At 27.5% G+C, this 19,073-nt stretch overlaps 1 protein-coding gene across 2 annotated transcripts in view; it reads right to left on the reverse strand.

The window, feature by feature from the left end:
- Positions 1–19,073, reverse strand: part of LOC107438166 (B-cell lymphoma/leukemia 11A) — a 210,719-nt gene that overhangs the window by 18,438 nt on the left and 173,208 nt on the right. For both annotated transcript variants that reach the window (XM_016050376.3, XM_016050377.3), the window contains exon 2: positions 16,573–17,076. In XM_016050376.3, coding sequence (XP_015905862.1) covers positions 16,573–17,076 — 504 coding nt within the window. The remainder of the gene's footprint in view (positions 1–16,572; positions 17,077–19,073) is intronic.

The raw sequence follows: 19,073 nt of genomic DNA on the forward strand, positions 1-19,073 counted from the left end.
CTGTTGAAAAGGGGGGGGGGTGAGGGAGACTTAAGTAGAAGTATCCTACGGTTGGAGTTACGATCAAAAACAGTAATTCAATTTTATTTTTTTTATATTTGATCAAAACAGACACTCAGACAAACAAAAGTTTACTTTTTTACGTTAAAGTAAATCAGTTGTAAACTAAGGTGATTTACTTAAAATAAACAAGTAAATAATTAAATAAATAAAACTGTGCATGCTGCGTTTTGCTAAAAAGTTTAATTTTACACCAACAATTCTCATAAAAATGGTTCTTTAAACCATAAAAGGTAGCAGAAAATTTTATGCAACCTCAAGAAGGCCATAAGCTAATACAATCTTTTTGTTAAATTTCTATATATATNTTATATATATATATATATGACTTCAAATTAAGAAATTTTAACAATAGTGTCAAATTAATATAATTTTCTTGGTGCTAGGTTTTTTGTTAAGCGATGAGCATTGAAGTTAGGAGGGGTTGAGTTGTGTTTAGTCAAATAAACCGTGGCATGTGGTTTATTTAGTTTATCTGGTTGTTACGCCTATCTTAAGAAATGGAAAATACTACACATTTTTGTAAATGTTATACTGTTTTGTAATTTTGTTTCACGTGTAGGGGCCGCTTTATAGTGCTGCAGATCTTTGCGTGAATAAGAGTATCGTATTATAATAATCCAGGGTCACTAATTGGGGAATTCAGGAGGGTGGAAACTCTTTATGTGTTGAAAAGAATAAGGGAAAATTGTGTTTTCAACGATGGGACTGGATTTCACGAACAGTCGGCCATGAGACTGACGGATTAGCCCTCTCGGTTTATAATACATATCCAGCTGCAAGGAACTAAGTAGCTTCATTAGATGAACCTAGTTGGTGCGATAAAATTCTGGTTGTTTTGTAGACCGTATTTAGTGAAATCAATTAGTAAAATATTTTTTTCCACAGTTAACAGTTTAAATACCATCTTATTTACGGTCATTTCCCTGGTTTGTTTGAATATGGTAAAATAACAATTAAATAAATTGTTACCTAACCATTTTCTGAGTGATTTCTAACAATGTACCAAAATAATCTTTGCTTCTTTATTTTATTTAACTTAAGTTTTGATTATTAAAGAGTTTGCAAAGATTATTAAAGAGTATTTATTTAATTCAATTATTATTTGAATTAAATAAATTGTTACCTAACCATTTTTTGAGTGATTTCTAACAATGTACCAAAATAATCTTTGCTTCTTTATTTTATTTAACTTAAGTTTTGATTATTAAAGAGTTTGCAAAGATTATTAAAGAGTTTTTATTTAATTCAATTATTATTTGAATTAAATAAATTGTCCCTAACCATTTTCTGAGTGATTTCTAACAATGTACCAAAATAATCTTTGCTTCTTTATTTTATTTAACTGAAGTTTTGATTATTAAAGAGTTTGCAAAGATTATTAAAGAGTATTTATTTAATTCAATTATTATTTGAATTAAATAAATTGTTACCTAACCATTTTCTGAGTGATTTCTAACAGTGTACGAAAATAATCTTTGCTTCTTTATTTTATTTAACTTGATTATTAAAGAGGAACTCTTCAGATTATGCAATAAAAATAATTTAATTCATTAAATGATTGTAACAGATAATGAAATACTCATGATTATTTTCAAAAGTGAAATCATCTTCAAAAATCATAAAAATTGTATCCTCAGATAGATAAAATATTAAGATAGCCAAGACTTTAAGCTTATGTTCAGATGTTTTAAAGCGAGTTGATTAATAAGTGTTTGATTCAGGTATCAATTTTACAATAACTACGGTTGCTTTATTTTTCTGTCATTTAAGTTTGGAGTTATATCGGATTCAATAAGTTATCTTTACGAAATTTATACATTTCCGTAGGAATACTGTTATGAGAATACAGTTCTGCATTAGTTTAAAATAGGTTTCATTGAAAAGTTGACTACATAACGAGGTTTGAATTTGAAATGCCGTAGAATTTACAAAAGTTTTAAGCAACTCGATATTCCAATTCGGTAATAATGACTTTTAATCAGAATTAAATCATTTCATTTCAATTTACTCTAAAAATTCATAATTTAATTTTACCCCCTTCTAAGTTAGAATTTCAAAAGAGCGGTTTAAATTCTAATGTCAACATGTTCATTCAGAAATTATCGAATCTAGCTTTTAATATTTAAAGAAGCATTACTGCGGACAATTTCAACTCCCGCATGATTATATTTAGTCATTTGAGAGGATGAAGTATTAATAATATCTGAATTATTTATATACTAAAGGTTTCCTGCTTGCATATTTTTTGCTCTTTTAAAACTAATATTTGTGTATACTTAAGGATGAAAAATAAGAACAATTTGATGATTTTAAATTAATAAAATTAAAAACGGATTGCATGCAATATTTTGCAAAATGGGGTAAACTGAATTCTAGTTAAAAATCAAAGCTCTAAACTAATTTTGAAAGAAACCAAAAGTGATTTCCTTAACTTGATATTTTTGGTTTATTGTTTTTCTTAAGATACTTGTTTCGTATTTTCAAACATCTTATTATTATAACTAATTTAAATAAAGTAATTTGCGCCATATTCACTAGAATCCTGAGGTTTTTTTGTAAAGAAATCAATAGTGACTTTTGTCAGGAAGCCAAAATTTTTTGTCAAAATTTAAAATTTCAGTAACAAAAATTTCCTTAATTAAAAACATTGTTATTTAAAACAAAAATATTCTTGTCTTCAAGTTTATTTGATCAACACATTAAAAAGCATACTTTGGATCGTTACTTAGTTTATTTTCATGGCATATGATTTGTATTTTATTACTTTGCTGAAGGAAGTTATTACAGAAATTTAATGTAAACTAATTAAAATCTCAATTATTAAAATATTAATAATTGAGATAATTTCCAAAAATTAGGGAATCGAGTGCTGGTTTGTCTTGGAAGGTGACTTAGATTTGAACCCTATTAATGACTGACCCGATATATTTCGTGTCGCAGAAGAATAATAAGTTAGAATTCCCTTCTTATAGGCAATCCGTGAGAAATTTTCGTAGTTTTCTTCTTCGTGTACCCAAATTGAGGATTTGCATATCTCAGAAAATCCCCAGTATGCACGAAATTATTTAAATAAGGAATTTTGTTTTTGTTTTTTGATTAGGTTAAGAATTACAGCTGCCATAGAGTAAAACAAATGTCACTTAGCCATTATACGCCAAAGTCGTTAAACGTTCATGATATTCCCACATTAGAATTCTTTGCTAGAAAATGCTTCTTAGCCGAGATTCATCACGTGATTGGAAAGTGAGAAAAACTTTAAAAGAATAATAAACCCCGAGGTGTTCTGTTCTATTTTGTTGTGAGCAATGCCTTATGCAAAAACGAAACTGAAAAAGGAGCAAATATCATTAGATTACCTGTGTTTGCATGAAGAATGCAAGCTCTCTAAAGGTGATTTGTTCCTTCTGAGAGTGTGATAAGTATAACTTTATTTGAACATAAGCTTTCAGATTTTAGCTTGTTTTTGTAAGAAATTGGTAAAAGAAAATTTATTTTATTAATTTAATTTACTAGCTTCAATATTTAAAAAAATAAAATTCAAAACATCATCGCTTCATTAAAAAATTTCTGACATAAAAATAAATAATAATAAAAAGAAAATGATTCTATATTTTGAACTTATCAGTCTACCCTAAATAAAAAATTTGCAAAATGTATGGAACAACTATATTTAAGAATGGTGTTAATTTATTTTGAAGACCTAAGTCAGAACCTAACGACAGCTTCAGTCTTTCTTGGACTTATCTTCTCCCTTGATAACAGGATTAAAATGAGAACCAACATTACACATTTGCACTACAAAACGCACTTCTTTCCTTTTTCTTAATTAATTCACTAACGAAGAAACCTTTTGATATTTTCCCCCAAAATAAAGAAAACGCGACTTCACTTGTCTCTTCTTTAAATCGATTACGATGAAATTCTGACTGCTTTTCATCGAACGTGAATATCTGCCACCAGTTGCAGGGCGGGCGGGAATTTCCAAGAAGGAAAAGAGAGAAAATGTCAGTAAGAGGCGGCATACAGTTGAAGTTTTACCAAGACTTAATCATTTTATCATTAGCGTAAAGGGGGCGCTCTGTGTGTGCCTATTTCTTTTGCTTTTAACATACACACCTCTTATGTTGATGCCAACTTCTCGTTCCAATAAACAAATAATAAAATGTTTGAGGGAAGTGCGCCAGGGCCCTCTCGATTTCGCTTGGGTGTGTGTATAGGCGCCTTCTGTTTCTATAATCCTCTTAAAAGTTACTTCTCTACTAAATGTCTTTCTGAAAAACAACTCGCATTTTCCGAGTTGCGCCTCTTTCCTTAATTATTTTAATGATGTTTCTCTCAACTAGTTCACTCCCCTCGATCGCCAAGTCACAAACAAGTTTAGTGGCATTACCATCCCTGTCATTACAATAACATTACCAATGTTTTAATCGCGCCATACTTGTTCCCTTTTCAGAAGTTGGTGCGTATCTTTTGCACACATGTTGCTAAAAAGGGTGGGGGGGGAAGTGAAAAATCTTTTGATCCACACTCTTATAATTATTGCCAAGAATTGAGAAGAGGAATACATTTTCCAGACACTGTATTTTTCGTTAAAGAGATTAACAGACTTTTGTTTCCTCCGGTCGAGAAGGTTTTCTCTCATTGTTTAGAAATGCAAGGCAATAAAGTGTGTTTTTTTTTTCCTCTCCCCTTTCCTATAATTTCAGAAGCCATTCTGGCAATATCTCCAAACATTGACACAAATGAATTCACCATAAGAAGAAATCTTCCTAACTTTTAGATTCCATCGGTAAATATAGAGTATAAGGGGATTTTTCACTCGTGGGTGAAGTTTTATTTCTGAGACAAAAGAGGTGCAAATTTCATTTTTGAAGAATTGTACTGCTGTAAGAAAACCTCACACTCTCGTAATACTTCGAGGGAAGTTTGTATAACGACGAATTTTACAACTCCTTTGCTTTGTTAAAATAGAATAAAGAATGAGTTGTAATAATGTAGTTCTTAGGTGGGTAGGTACAGTTTTTAAGTAAACTTTAATTTTAAATGTTAAACACAGCAGATGGTAGTAGAGAGTTACAAGTATGCTTCTCACTCATAAATTTATCGTGAAATTGACTCACCCGTACGCTTCTTTATACAATATTCTAAGCTAAGTATTAAAAAGTGATAGTTTATTTGAAAAATATTTGTCAAGCACTATAAAATATTAAATCATAGGAAATTATAAATTTATTTTATGTTGGTTTATTTTATGTTATGTTTTCAATGGTTATAATTATAATGATAATTTATCTCATAAGAGCAAAATTTTTGACAACAGGATCACTTAAGCAAAATTCTACATGTTTTAAATTTTATTTTAATGGTAAATTAGAGTAGCAGCCTACTTAATCAGACAAAACTTTCTGAGATCGATTATCTACCAGTTTAGCATAACTTCATATGTTTTTGATTTCACTTTAATTGTGCATTAGAATAGAAGGCTATTTACTAAGACTGCAATTTATGCGATCGATATTAACCAATTTGGGAATGCACCCTATGATTCGCTTTCATTTTAAGGGCATATTAGAATAGCAGTCTACAAATTTCGAGATCGAGATCTACCATTTGCGCAAAGTGCCATATGTTTCGTTTTCACTTCAATGGTATGTTAGAATAGCCGATTCAATAAGACTACAATTTCTGAAATCGAGATCTACCAATTCAGCAAATCGCCATATGTTTCAGATTTCATTTCGGTGTTGTATTCGAATAATAACCTGCTTAATTAGGCTCAATTTTTCGGAATCACTAATTTAGAGGAGCTCAATATGTTATTGATTTAATTTTAAAATTTTATTTAATGGTATATTAGTATAGCCTATTTAATAGCAGCCTATTTAATAGTAGCCTTTAATAGTGCGGTTCTATTAATAGTAGCCTATTTAATTAGATAATAATTTCTGAGATGAAAATTTGTAAAGTTTTTTAATGAACCACACTTATTCTAACACTGTATTTTTTCAGAAAGACTGTGTATTATTCCTTCGTAAAGAAAATATATGTGTTGATCCACATTCTTCTAATCATTGTCGATAATTGAGTAAAAGAATGTATTTTATAGATAATGAGTTATTCATTAAAGAGACTATCAGATTTTTATTATACTTTAGAATTAATTTTGTCAACTTAAATCTGTAGAATTAAAAGGATATATTTCGAAGCACAATGTTTAAATTCTAATACTTTCTCCAATATATATAAACTTCATCTTGGAGAAATTAAATTCACAAATTTTAAAATCCCACTTATAACTATGCAATGATAGAATGTATATTTAATTTTTAGTGGTTTAATTATTTTCGTTTGCGATACGTTTGAGAGGAAAAGTAATGATTGTATTGTAAAATGGGTTAACAGTTTAACTTTACAGTAAATCTAAAAAAAATATTTTTTTAAAAAATAATAAAAATAAAAATTTGAACTTTCCATTCAGATGAAAAAGTAGACGTTTGTGTTGTCACTGGTAAAACGTTCGAAATCTATCTGAAATTGTTTTTGTAGCCGTAAATCTCCTCAGTGTTATGAATTCAACAGGTGTTTTGGTTCTTTTATAAAACAGAGCTCTTGTCAAATACAAGAAATGTGGAAACGAAAAAATAAAAATAGAATGAGTTTTATGTTCTTTTAAAGTTTGAATCTTTTAGAAGTTTTGATATTTACCTCAGTACTGAATTTGACTTAAAGTTTTCTTTAAATGGTGGACAATGTCTTAATTTCAACATTCTTGAACCTTATTAAAACAGTAATCTCTATATACAGTACAAATCAATTTCAAAATCAATCAGTGGGATTGGATTACCATTATTACTGTAACATTAGAAAACTGTAAAAACTATGTAAAATAATTTAGTCAGTTGATAAATTATAACGATAAGTCTTATCTCAAAAGATAGTAAAAATCACGATCTGAGCCTTTAAACCTTTCGACGTTGTTAAAATTGCATTAATAAACCAATTTTAAATTCATATTGAAACTAATTATAGAAGTCTGATCTAACATCAATTAAATGTAAAACAATTACTACTACCTTTTTTTTTAACTCTTGCCATCTTTTTTATACAGTCTATACATTTTGCGTTCAACAACTTTTCAAATAAAATCTGTACCACTGCTACTTATACCACCAGCATGTGTGTATCGATTTTTTTTTTGGTAATTTGAAGCAAAAATTATTCGACAAAACATCAGGGATTTAAAAATTGTCTTTCTTTTTCAAAAACTTTTTGAGGGGAGGAAACTTTAAAAGCCTTCTCCCGCTGAGTTTAATTTTAAATTCCAGATTTTTTTTTCCTTCTTTTTTTTGTCTCCAGGACTGACCAGAAGTTTTCCCCCTCCTTATCCCCCTTCAAATGCATTCTGTTGAACAACCCCCGAAGAGTACATCCTTTTATTTATTTTTTTAAAGTCATCTCTCTCTCTCTCTTTTTTTAAGAATTTTCTCTCACTGTTAAAGGAATTACTGATCCTTCTCTATTTTAAATTTAAAATTCGTTAACTACGTTTTTATGTTTATAGTAGTAGCCACTTTAAATATAATGTCCATAATCTATACAAAAAAAATACGTGAAAAATTGGGAACGTATTATAAAAATATAAATCATTTAAAAATATACATTTAGTTTGGAGCAAATTTTACAACAAAATTCCTCAAAATATTACAATTTCAAATTATAACTATTATTTTATTTCAGAATATTTAATTTCTTTAAAATACGAATCCTTTGTAGAAATATTGTAACTCAATTTAAACTTAGGAAGTTCTGAGTTGATATAATCTGAAATTAATAGAATTTTAATGTAAAACCTTTTAAAAATTTTAAGACCTTCAGTTTCAACGTACTTTGATATTTTTTAAGCAAGTTCTAAAACTTATGAAAAAATATAATTGTTATTTTTTTTACTTTGAATGATTGATATATATACTTTTAATTTTTTTTTCGATGTATTTTTAATAAAGTTCCAAATTGTCTTTATTATTTTATTAAATAAAACTAATCTGAAATCGAAAGAGTTTACTTTCTCACAGAAATATCGTTATTTTAAGTAAATAATAAATTATTCACTTCAAATTAAATAATAAGTATTTTTTCAAGTGTTGATTAATATGGAAGTAATCAAACCGTATTATTTCAAACATAAGACCGTATTATTTCAAAGACGTTTTTGTAATAGAAGGTATTTTTTTGAGCAAGTATGTATTTAATACTATCATTCATTTTTTGCCAGAATTGAATAAAAATTTTAAAATAATTTATTAGATTTACTGTGCGTTCATGTGTTTTATCATGTGTAAAGTCGATAGGAAATTGTTAAGCAATAAGTTCTAAAATTTTTTTAAAAAATATGAATATTATTTTTTCTACTTTGAATGATTATTATGTAGATTTATAATTTCTATTCGATTTATTTTTAATGAATTTTTAAATGATGCTCAGAATTTTATTAAATAATGCTGATTCGAAATCTAAAGACTTTACTTGAAATAGTAAGTAAATAATAAATAATTTGCATAAAATTGAATAATAAGTATTTTTTTCATTTATTGATTTATTTAAAAAAAAAAACTTTTAATTCAAGACTCATTTATTGCCAAAAGTAAATAAAATTTTAAAATAATTTGCTAGATTTACTGTGCGTTTTTAGTAAAGTCGATAGAAATTTTTTAAGCAAGTTCTAAAATTAAAAAATATCAAATTGATTAAAAAATATCATTATTGCTTTTTTTTACTTTGAATGATTTTTACATACATATGTTATGTTTTCAATGGTTATAATTATAANATATAATTATAATTTTTTATTCGATTTATTTTAAATGGATTTCTAAATTATGTTCATAATTGTATTAAATAATTCTAATCATAATAAGTAAATAATAAAAAGTTTGCATAAAATTAAATAATAAGCATTTTTTTCAGTTATTGATTTAAAAAAAAAAAAAAGAGAAAAAAAAAGAAAAGAAACCTCTTAATTCAGGATTCATTCACTGCCAAAAGTAAATAAAAGTTTTAAAATAATTTTCTGTTGTCGATTCTTAAAAACTATACATGTGTTCGTTTACTATTATTTTTTTAAATTTGATTAATAACTGTACATTTGAATTCTTGCAATTAAGTAGATTGTAGTCTAATGCTCAGATTTAATTTGATATCAAAAGAATGCTTAGACTGGAACAAGTCCTCAATTGACCAACAACCTTCGAATCCGCTTAAAATTTTCATTTTTCATCTTCCCCCTCCTGACCATCTGTCAGGGGTTCAATTTTTCCCTTAGATTTTCTTGTTTTTTTTCTTCTTCAGATTTTGACAACTAACACTTCTTACAACTCTGTTCTATCTTACAAAATAGAGTACTCGATTTCTAATTCCCCTATCTTTTTTTATCTTTTGCTTTAAACATTATTCCCACACTCTTTACCAGCTTACTTTCTTTTCATAACGCAAATAAAAAAGATGTTCTTGTGTTAAGTTTGAAAAGAATATTTTAAAAAAAACTAACTCTGACTTTCATTATCAAACAGCTTTCCCAATTGTTACTGTTTGAATTTTAAATTTTTTCAAAACTGGTAAAAATAAATACAGAACAATAATTACGAACAAGAAAAGGTAAACAAAAGAAGGTGGTTTCTTAATGCTTATTTCTTCCAGCTTTTAACCCGTAGCAGTTTTTACAAATCAATTCCGTTTTGGAAAATAGCATATTTGATTCCAAATTATTCTTTATTTTCGTCTATCGCCTCAAATATTATTCACATTTTGTTTTTTATTTTGCTTTTTTTCCCTCCCCATAACGCAAAAGTTGCTTTGTAAATGCAAAAGTTGTTTTGTATTTAAAACATCTTTTCAAAGAATTGATATAGTTTCAGTTTAAAAAAAAATTTTTTTAACCTTTATTAGCTTCGATTATCTAGTTAAAGTTGCATGGTGTTAATCGAAAATTATTGTCCTTCGAGTGTGGTCAATTTTCTGCATTAACGGCATTTCTGTAGTTTTATGTCAAAATATCCAATTTATGGAATATCGAGCATAAAAAAAAGCCTGTTTCTTTTTTTCTTTTTCTTTTTTTTTTTTTTTTAAATTTTTTTACTTGTGTCAATGAATTGACTTAAAAATGAATTTTGCTGGCAATAAGAGACACAAAATCTATAAAAATAGCATAATAGCGGATAATAATATAATGTATTTTCAAGTTTTCCATTGAATCGAATAAAATGAATATAAATGAATTAAAATGCAGAAAGCGGAAGAAAAAACGCATAGTCTTTTCTATTCCGCTTAAATCTAGGTTTACACAAATGAAATAATTTAAGAAAATGTAATTTAAGGATAATAATAATAATAATAATGTAATTTAATGACAATGAAATAATTTTAATAGCTCTCAAATTTAAAAAAAATTATCTAGCAGATAATATAAAGCGACTAACATACCAATAATATAAGTTTAATGGGTAAATTAAATTATATAAATAGACTGGACTTTCAAAAAGAAAGAAGGTCATAATTCAAAATCATCCCAAAAATATGAAATGATGGCATACTGCGAAGCGAACCTTATCGGTAAAACCAGATAATATTTTTTTTTTGTTTTTTGGAAAAGATAAAACAAAATAAATGACTGGCACAATTGAAAGGCAGACCACACGAAATCATGACGTTTGAGATGTTTATTTCTTTAAGGCGAATAAAGGTTAAAGGTAAATGTTGGCTGCAAATATGCCCTATGATGAGTAAATCACACTTTTTTGACACCCCTAATGTTGCGTCTCATTTAAGAATTTTGTTGTGATGTTGGATATATATATATATATATCTATANTATATATATATATATATATATTTATATAATAATTTTTGGAACCTTTTTTCTCTGTTTTCACATCTATGTGATCATGAATTAATCCTTATTTGTCCCTTTGTGCCTGTCTTTTTCTTGCATTTATTTGATCCGTATCTTTTTTAGTTAAGTTCAGGATGGTCATGAAAAATTTAATTAGCTGAGATTTTATTTGAAAAATCTATTGAGTTGAAGTTTTTTCTTAAAGTTAGATTACAATAATTTTTTCACCACAAAACGATTCTTCGAGTAAAAACAATGCATTTGCACTTTTTGAACTTCTGTGTGTCTTTCTTATAGGGCTTGTTAAAATGTTATTGCTTGTGACCTTTTTTTCTGGTTATTCATAATTTTTCTCAATTTTCAAGGTTCAGCAAGCTGTTTTAGGCAACTATTATTGTTGTTTTTATCAAAACTTTAGCTGATACTGAGGCCATAATTTAATAACATTAAAAATAATAATAAAAGGAAGTTCATTATTTTTGCTTGCTGTTATATACTTTTTATAGTTTGCAAAATATCTTCACGAAATTGAAACCAAATGTTTTGTGTACATATTTTTATATCTATTAATATATATATATATAGATAATACCACAATACCGAATGTTACTTATCATATTTTACAAAATCTTGAAGAAAATCAATAAAATATTTTGAACATTTTTTCATCCGTTTGAGATTGCAAAGAAGTTATAGAAAGTTTCGGATATATTGAATTTGATTTACATCATGCAAATACTGTTCAACAATACGTTAGATATTTCCCATCTATTTCTAAACATCTAAACATCATTGATTAAGAAAACTTTGCAATGAAAATAGTTATTAAGTTTAATAATGTTGCCTTATTATAAACGTTTCTAACAGCTCCGATAAAAAATTGATCAAAATTTACTCTTCCATATTCATTTTAAAAATATCTGTGACAAGTAAGGAGTTGTTAAAATTTCACAGAAAATGTTGCAATTGCCATTAAATATTTATCGCAATTATAAATAACTATCGCAATTATAAATCACGCAATAATGAAATAAAGAAAAATCAAGCCTTAATTATCAACATTTTAATGTAAGCTTTATTAGAAAATAATTTTAACTTAATCTTCCTTTTTTCATTCATCACATTCTTTGGTGAAAGATGATTCAGGATTCAAGTCATTCAAGACATCTTGTAAGTCAACGTTTAACGTTTACTTACGTTATACGTAACGTGAACCAAAACTCGTCTCTTGTATAAGTTAAGAGTTTCTCAGAATTTAAAACTAATTTTTATTTCATCTTTATAAATTATTTTTTTGCATCACAATAACGATCAAAAGTATTTATAAGCAGCGCCAAATAGAAAAAAGAAAATATCGCCAACAGAAAACTTTCTTAACAGAAAAAAAAAAATCCGTTACATCCCTCTTCAATTTAAAGTGATCCCTGTGCCACGCATAGATCTTTCAAGCGTTCATTGCGACATTAAGCTTTCACATTTCCGAATGCACCTTGTGTTGGGAGAAAATAAGGTGCCACTAATATTTATGAGTTCACATTAAGGCATTCTATTTCTCACTTCGATTCAATCTCTCTCTTTCCAAAACGCCATTACTTTCCTTTTTCTCTTACAGATTTCAGAATTGCATTAAAGCGCGCTGACTTATAGCGTGCCTGATTTAATAATGCAGATTATTGCTTAAAACTTGAATTTCAAATCAGTATGCATATTTTTCTTTCGTTATCCATAAAAATATAAATAATAGGATATTGCTTATAATATATATATATATATATATATATATATATATATATATATATATATATATTTATATNGCGAGAACTATTAACACAATTATTTAATTTAATTAATGATATATATATATATATATATTATTATTATTATTATTATTATTATTGAAACGTTTCGGTAAAAATTAACGAAATTTCGGTGTTCCCATGAAACCAAAAAGCAAGGCAAATTTGACCATATTCTAAAAGTTTTGACCATCCTTTTTTTCTCTGCGTAATTTTACCAAAGTTTGCAATTTAAATGATTAAATAACTTATTTAATTTTTCTACTTAATTTAGATTTAAATTTAAATTTTTAGATTTCATCATTGCACTTCGAAATAAATCAGTTTAAATTTTAACCATCATATCGGTGTCTGAACAGTAAATGTTATAAAATAACAAATTTTCATAATAATATTGTTAAATTGGACACCATATTAAAGCTGTTTGAATTTTTCACGATATTATGGTTCAGCGTGAATTAAAATTTATAACATATAATGTGTTAATCAGGATTTGTTGGTTAAAAAATAAGACAGATATGATGTTTTGAATTTTGTGTTAAGCATGTAGTCTTTAAAAAACTGTTACAAATTTATAATAAATATCATGATTTTGTTTAAATTTTATAGATAAAAATAAATTTTTTTGGAACTACTAAACGAATTGAAATGTATTTTAAAATAAAATAAAGTAAAATAAAAGAAGAAGCTTATGGGCTACTCTTTGATGGATAAGAAAATTTAAAATTACAATATTACTTACTTTTTTATGAATATAAATTATGAATTGTTATGTTTTGTATTCACACTTAAGTTGTTTTAGGTATAGAGATATATTCACAAAATATTTTTCGACAAGATATACCAATTTATTACTGTGTCACATACGCTACAAAAACGTGGACTTATGTTTATGGAAGTGCTTGACATTTCAATTCAAAATAATTCAACAAAAACTATTTTTCAGAAACAATCTAATTATTTAACTTTTCTTTTTTAAAATAGTAATTTCAACCATTATTTGTATGTTCAGATACGTAGCAAGCTTAAATAGAGCTTCTTTCATTTTAAGCATTTTTTATGGGCTCAACAATATACCTAAACACATTTTCTTAAAATCTGCCAACATATAAATTTTTTTCAGGATTAAAAATTTTTGCGTAAGTCAATCTTTTTTTCCAAAATAAAGGCGTCCAAATATGCACTTTTCAAAATGCTTAAAAAGACTTCCCTTCTTGTTCCTAATTATAAAAGCTAATTCACAGAAAGGATGTAAAATTTTTCAAACAAACGTACTGTCATAATTTATTATTGAAATTTTAGTAAAACTGCTTTTCCATTTTTAATCCGTTATTGTGCAACTGATTGGCTAGACAAGGGAAAAAACATAGAAATCAAACAACTAAACTTCACATTGTAATGTTTTTTTTCAATTTAAAATGAGACTGTCTAGTTAATATACACATTTTTTTTTTACAATTAAGGGTCTAGACACGATGCAAACATTACACATTATATTTTGTACTAAAGTATATAATATTCTTTTTAAACACTTTCAGCTGTATTTTTATCCCTCGAGAAATGGTTTAAAAGTAAGGAGTTTTTTTAGGACACAATATCGCGACAGCATTCATTTTAAGTTGTCAGCTCTAATTTACTGACCTTTAAAAATGTTAATTTTTTCCTGCATGTTTTCCCTCCATTTCAGTTTTTTCCCCTTTGTTTTCCTCTAATCTTGTTAAATCTGTACAAATTAAAGAAATGTAGTTCGAAGACTTTATTCGAAATTCGTGGGTATTAAATATTAAACGTTATTTCAGTTGTTCGTTTCAAAAATCATCTTATTTTTTTAGAAATCTTGGAGGACGTCTGAAAAAAAAAGTGATTTTCAAACATTTCTTAAATTTTTAACACTAATGTCAAAGAATTGTGAAGCATGTCCTGCAAAACAATATGCTAAACTAACATAATTAGTTAGCCCTTATTTCTGTCATCTCTTTGACATATTTTCTCTAGTGTTGTGCTAAAAAACCGTTATGCAAAAAGCAAAATAACTGTAATTTTAAGTAGCTTAATCAAAAATATAACGTCTTTCACACTTGGCAAAGAAAAGACTCTCTGAAGCGTAATTTAAAATGCGCTATGTTTTTGCATAAAAAGAAATATGTTAATTATAGTGAATTTTTGAGTTACGAACTTTTTTATTCAGTAATTTTTTTATAATTTGAATCCCGCTTAAATACACAGAAACTGGCGAAAGTCTTGAGATTAGGATTATATTTTTTGTTTTCACAATCTACATTACAATAAATATATTTAAGAAATTTTTCTTAATATATTAAGAAAAATCTATCTACTTTGTATAATTTCTTAGAAAATCTGATAAATGCGACTAGGATTTATAGAGATTATAATTATATAAAATGTATCGGAATCAGGAGTATCAAAAATATTTAATATAGATCAGGTTTTGTTCAAATTTAAAATAAACACTTTTTAGAAATGATTTGTTTTATTAGCAGATGTCAACTCGTTTGTGAAGAAACGATATGGAAATTTGATACAATTGAATTTAAACTTAAATATGGATTAGCTTTGTTAAATACAAAGATTTATCGGACACACTCAAAATTATAGGTAAATAATATGCGCGCCGTCTTTTCCTATTATAGAAATACATGAATTTAATTGAAATATAGTAATTTATTTGCATTATTCCTTAATTACCTTCCCTTTTTCTCATTTTCTGCCAATTTGTGATTATTGTTACCAAAGGACTTTTTTAAAGAAAAAAACAAAGTGCTAAGATTGACTTAATAAATAATAATAATAATATAACAATAGAATTGGAAAAAAACATCCGTAATTGTGATGTTGAGAAGCAAATACTAGTTAAAAACGTTTAACTATAATATAATTATATAATTCTATCTACTAAATAAGACTAAGCAATTGTGTCTTTTATTAGCCAATTTAAATATCGGATTCCAAACAACCAAAAATTTATTAAGTTAATAATGATTCCACTCTAAATAACAATAAACTTAAACCAGTCTTACTCCTGCAATTAGTCATTAATATATTTAATAATTATCGATTATTTTATTTAATAAAAGTTGAAAAGAAATTGAATTGTATAGTACGCAAATTTTTATATTATTATGAAAATTAAATTGCAAAATCTGTATGAAATCGGCCAAGATGATAAATTTTATCAGTGCGTACCAGAATTCTTCAATTCGCTTATATAGTTCTCGAAATAAGGCGAAATACGCTAAAAGTGAAATTAATATTAAGGTGTCCAAACTTTGGACCACTCTTCTGACCAAATTATTAGGACTATATTTCCCGGATTTCGGCTACCCGCTATGTCTTGAGGATCAAGAAACATAATTTATATAACAAAAGGTATGTTCTTTCAAAGAAAGTACGTTTCTTATGTCTGGTATGGTAACTACAATTAATAGTATAATTAATATTAATTAATTGGAATATTTGACGTCACCTACTTAAACCAATAGGATTGAGTCCTAGTACATGAAAATAGAACCATTGGATCAAAAGTTATTCAAAGTGTTTCATTTACTTTTTTGAGCACTATACATTTGATTTTGAGAGGCCATTCATATGTTTCATATCAGTAATGTTTTATGTTTGCTAAAACTTATTATAAATGACATGAAAAGCGACTCAAAAGCGGAATCGACGTGAAATCACGAATTTTAATAATTTAGTTTATTAAATATGGCTTAATAATTGGTTCATTCTATGCGGCCAATCAAATTAAAGCAATGTTACGTTTGCGAAATTATTGTAAAGTTAGAGGGGAAAAAGATCATATGCACTTACCAGTGATGATGGTGTTCGTATAGGCATTGACCATAACCTTTGGACTGCTTCGTAAGGACAAATCCTTTGCTTCATCGTTGGTCCCAGGCTCCAACTTGAGCATGGTCTTTCCATCTTCAATTTCTTTTTTGAATATATTTGTTCGATTTTCTTGTGGGCCCCTTTCACCGAACCTGTAATTGCTCGGTGAATTGGGCAATGCAAGGTTTTTTTCTGCCCTATTTCGACTTCGGTGCAAATGATGGTGTTGATGATGGAGTCCTTTCCTGTTGCAAATGGGTGCAGAGATGCTTGGTGCCTTGGAGCCAGACACCAGAGATTGAGGGGGATTGTCCTCGCGATCACTGTCGAAGTCCACGGGACCTTCATCTTCCAGTATGATGAAATTGTTCTCTTTGTTGCAACTGTTTACTTTGTGTTGGATGAATTTAACAATCTCGGAAAGGACGAACACTTTCTGGCAGGAGCCGCATGTCAGTGTGTCCTGCAGTAGTTCGGCTTCAACTGTTAAGAGAGAAACGGAGAAAATTTTAGAAAATTATTGAGTAAGAGTTTTTCTACCTAATTTTAATGATATTTTCTTACAGCAATTAGCAATAAAACAAACTTTAAAACAATTTCAAAAGTATAAAATCATTTATTGAACACTTAATTAAAAAAGTGAAGCATTGTAAGACATTGTGAAAGGACATGATTAAGTTTCCCAGTTATTTAAGTGCCAGTCATAATATATAATGTTATAGAATATACGCTCTTATGATAGTATTATTATGGTATTAATATATTATGGTATTAATATTATAGTATATTATAGTATTAATATATTATTATATAAATAAAATTTGCAGCTCAATATATCTTAATAATGAAACACGTTTGACACCATGATTTTTTTTCATCTTTTTAAAAAAAAAAAAAACAAGAAGACTTATGCACAAAGGCGGTAAAGTTATAAAATATACTTTGAGAATCCTAATTTCAGAATTTGTGCATGGTTTTATGAAACTATTGAATGGAGGTAAGATGAACATTACAGTTCATTCATGGTTAAAACAATGTGTAATAGTTTACGTAAAAGTGCACCAAGAGTTAAAGATTTCAGTACATAATTCGAAAAAAATGTTAAACCAATATACTATTTAAATCAATCACTGATATTTCAAAAAGCAGCCTAAAAAGCTATTTATGGTGTGAAAAACTAAGTAACAAACAACGAATTCGGAGTGTACAGTGTTTATTATTTAATGATATCTGTGTGCGTATAAAACACAAAATCAAGATTTTACGGAGAAATTGTTTGCAATAAAAACGATGTAAATATCATGGTTCATATCCATTTCCTTAATTACTAAGAGTTACTAAATATTTAAAGAATCGAATCTCTAATTTAAATTATATAATGTTTATTTTTGCAAGAGTTGGCTTTGCGGTTAAGAAAATATGCATTAAAATCTTTTATTAAGATACTGTTAATAGTAAAATCGAAACCATTATTGTATTTTATGTCTACTTCTCTAACAACTGATTTAAGTACTAATTCACAAATAACGAATTCAGAACACTGAATGAGCTAGTTTTGTGTAAAAAACACAAATTTAAATAAATTTACCTCGGAAAAAAAGAAGAAATGAAAACTAAATAAATAAATTACTCTTCTAATCTAAACTGACTTGGTTCTAAATCGTTTTAAGCGCCAAGAAGTCATTTTTCTAAGTCTCATCGGCGTAAGAATATTGTGTCATTATGGAACGCAGTAAAGCAGTGGGGGGAATTTTTCTGTGTAAATTATTCCGGATAACAAACGACAATTTCCACACTTCATGCAGAACGAACGATCAGGGTACCATTTATTCATCTTTCTATCCGTTCCATTGTTCCATGGCTTACATTACACGATAATAATAAAATTTTCTGTTCCCTCCGAAAATTCAGTAGCGTTCGAAAATGTCTGTCCGGACATTTTAGAAGGGAAGAAGGCATTGTGAAGTTGTTCCATTAATTGGTGAAAAGCTAGGAAGAAGAACAGATTGACTGGACGATTTCACGAGCTGTTAACCGAGTAATTAACCCTTTTGTCTCCGCCTGCCATTTTTGAGACATCGGGGACTGTAATCAAATTGAATCATTTGGTTTTTTTTCTTTCTTCTTCCCTTCTTGCAACGGGGCTTTGTTTACGAAATGGTTTATAAACGAAATGGTTATAACAGAATATATGACATATTTGTTAGAGAATTTATAATACAGTTGTTAGGTTTTGAATATACAGTACAGAACCCGTTATCCGGAAATCAGAAAACCGGAGCAAAATTAGATAAATTTTCTCGCCATTTTTAAAAAAAAATTTTTTTTTACTCGTAAGATTTTACGATTTTTATTTCTTTTTTTAAAGATGTTTGCCTTACCATCATTTTGGAAATAATCATTAGTGTACTACCAATTTTTTTTTTTTTTTTAGTTGGGTTTAACAATAAAAAAAACGGCTTTTTGTAGCGATTCAGAAA

Source organism: Parasteatoda tepidariorum, chromosome 8, assembly GCF_043381705.1.
Source record: "Parasteatoda tepidariorum isolate YZ-2023 chromosome 8, CAS_Ptep_4.0, whole genome shotgun sequence".
Classification (NCBI taxonomy): domain Eukaryota; kingdom Metazoa; phylum Arthropoda; class Arachnida; order Araneae; family Theridiidae; genus Parasteatoda; species Parasteatoda tepidariorum.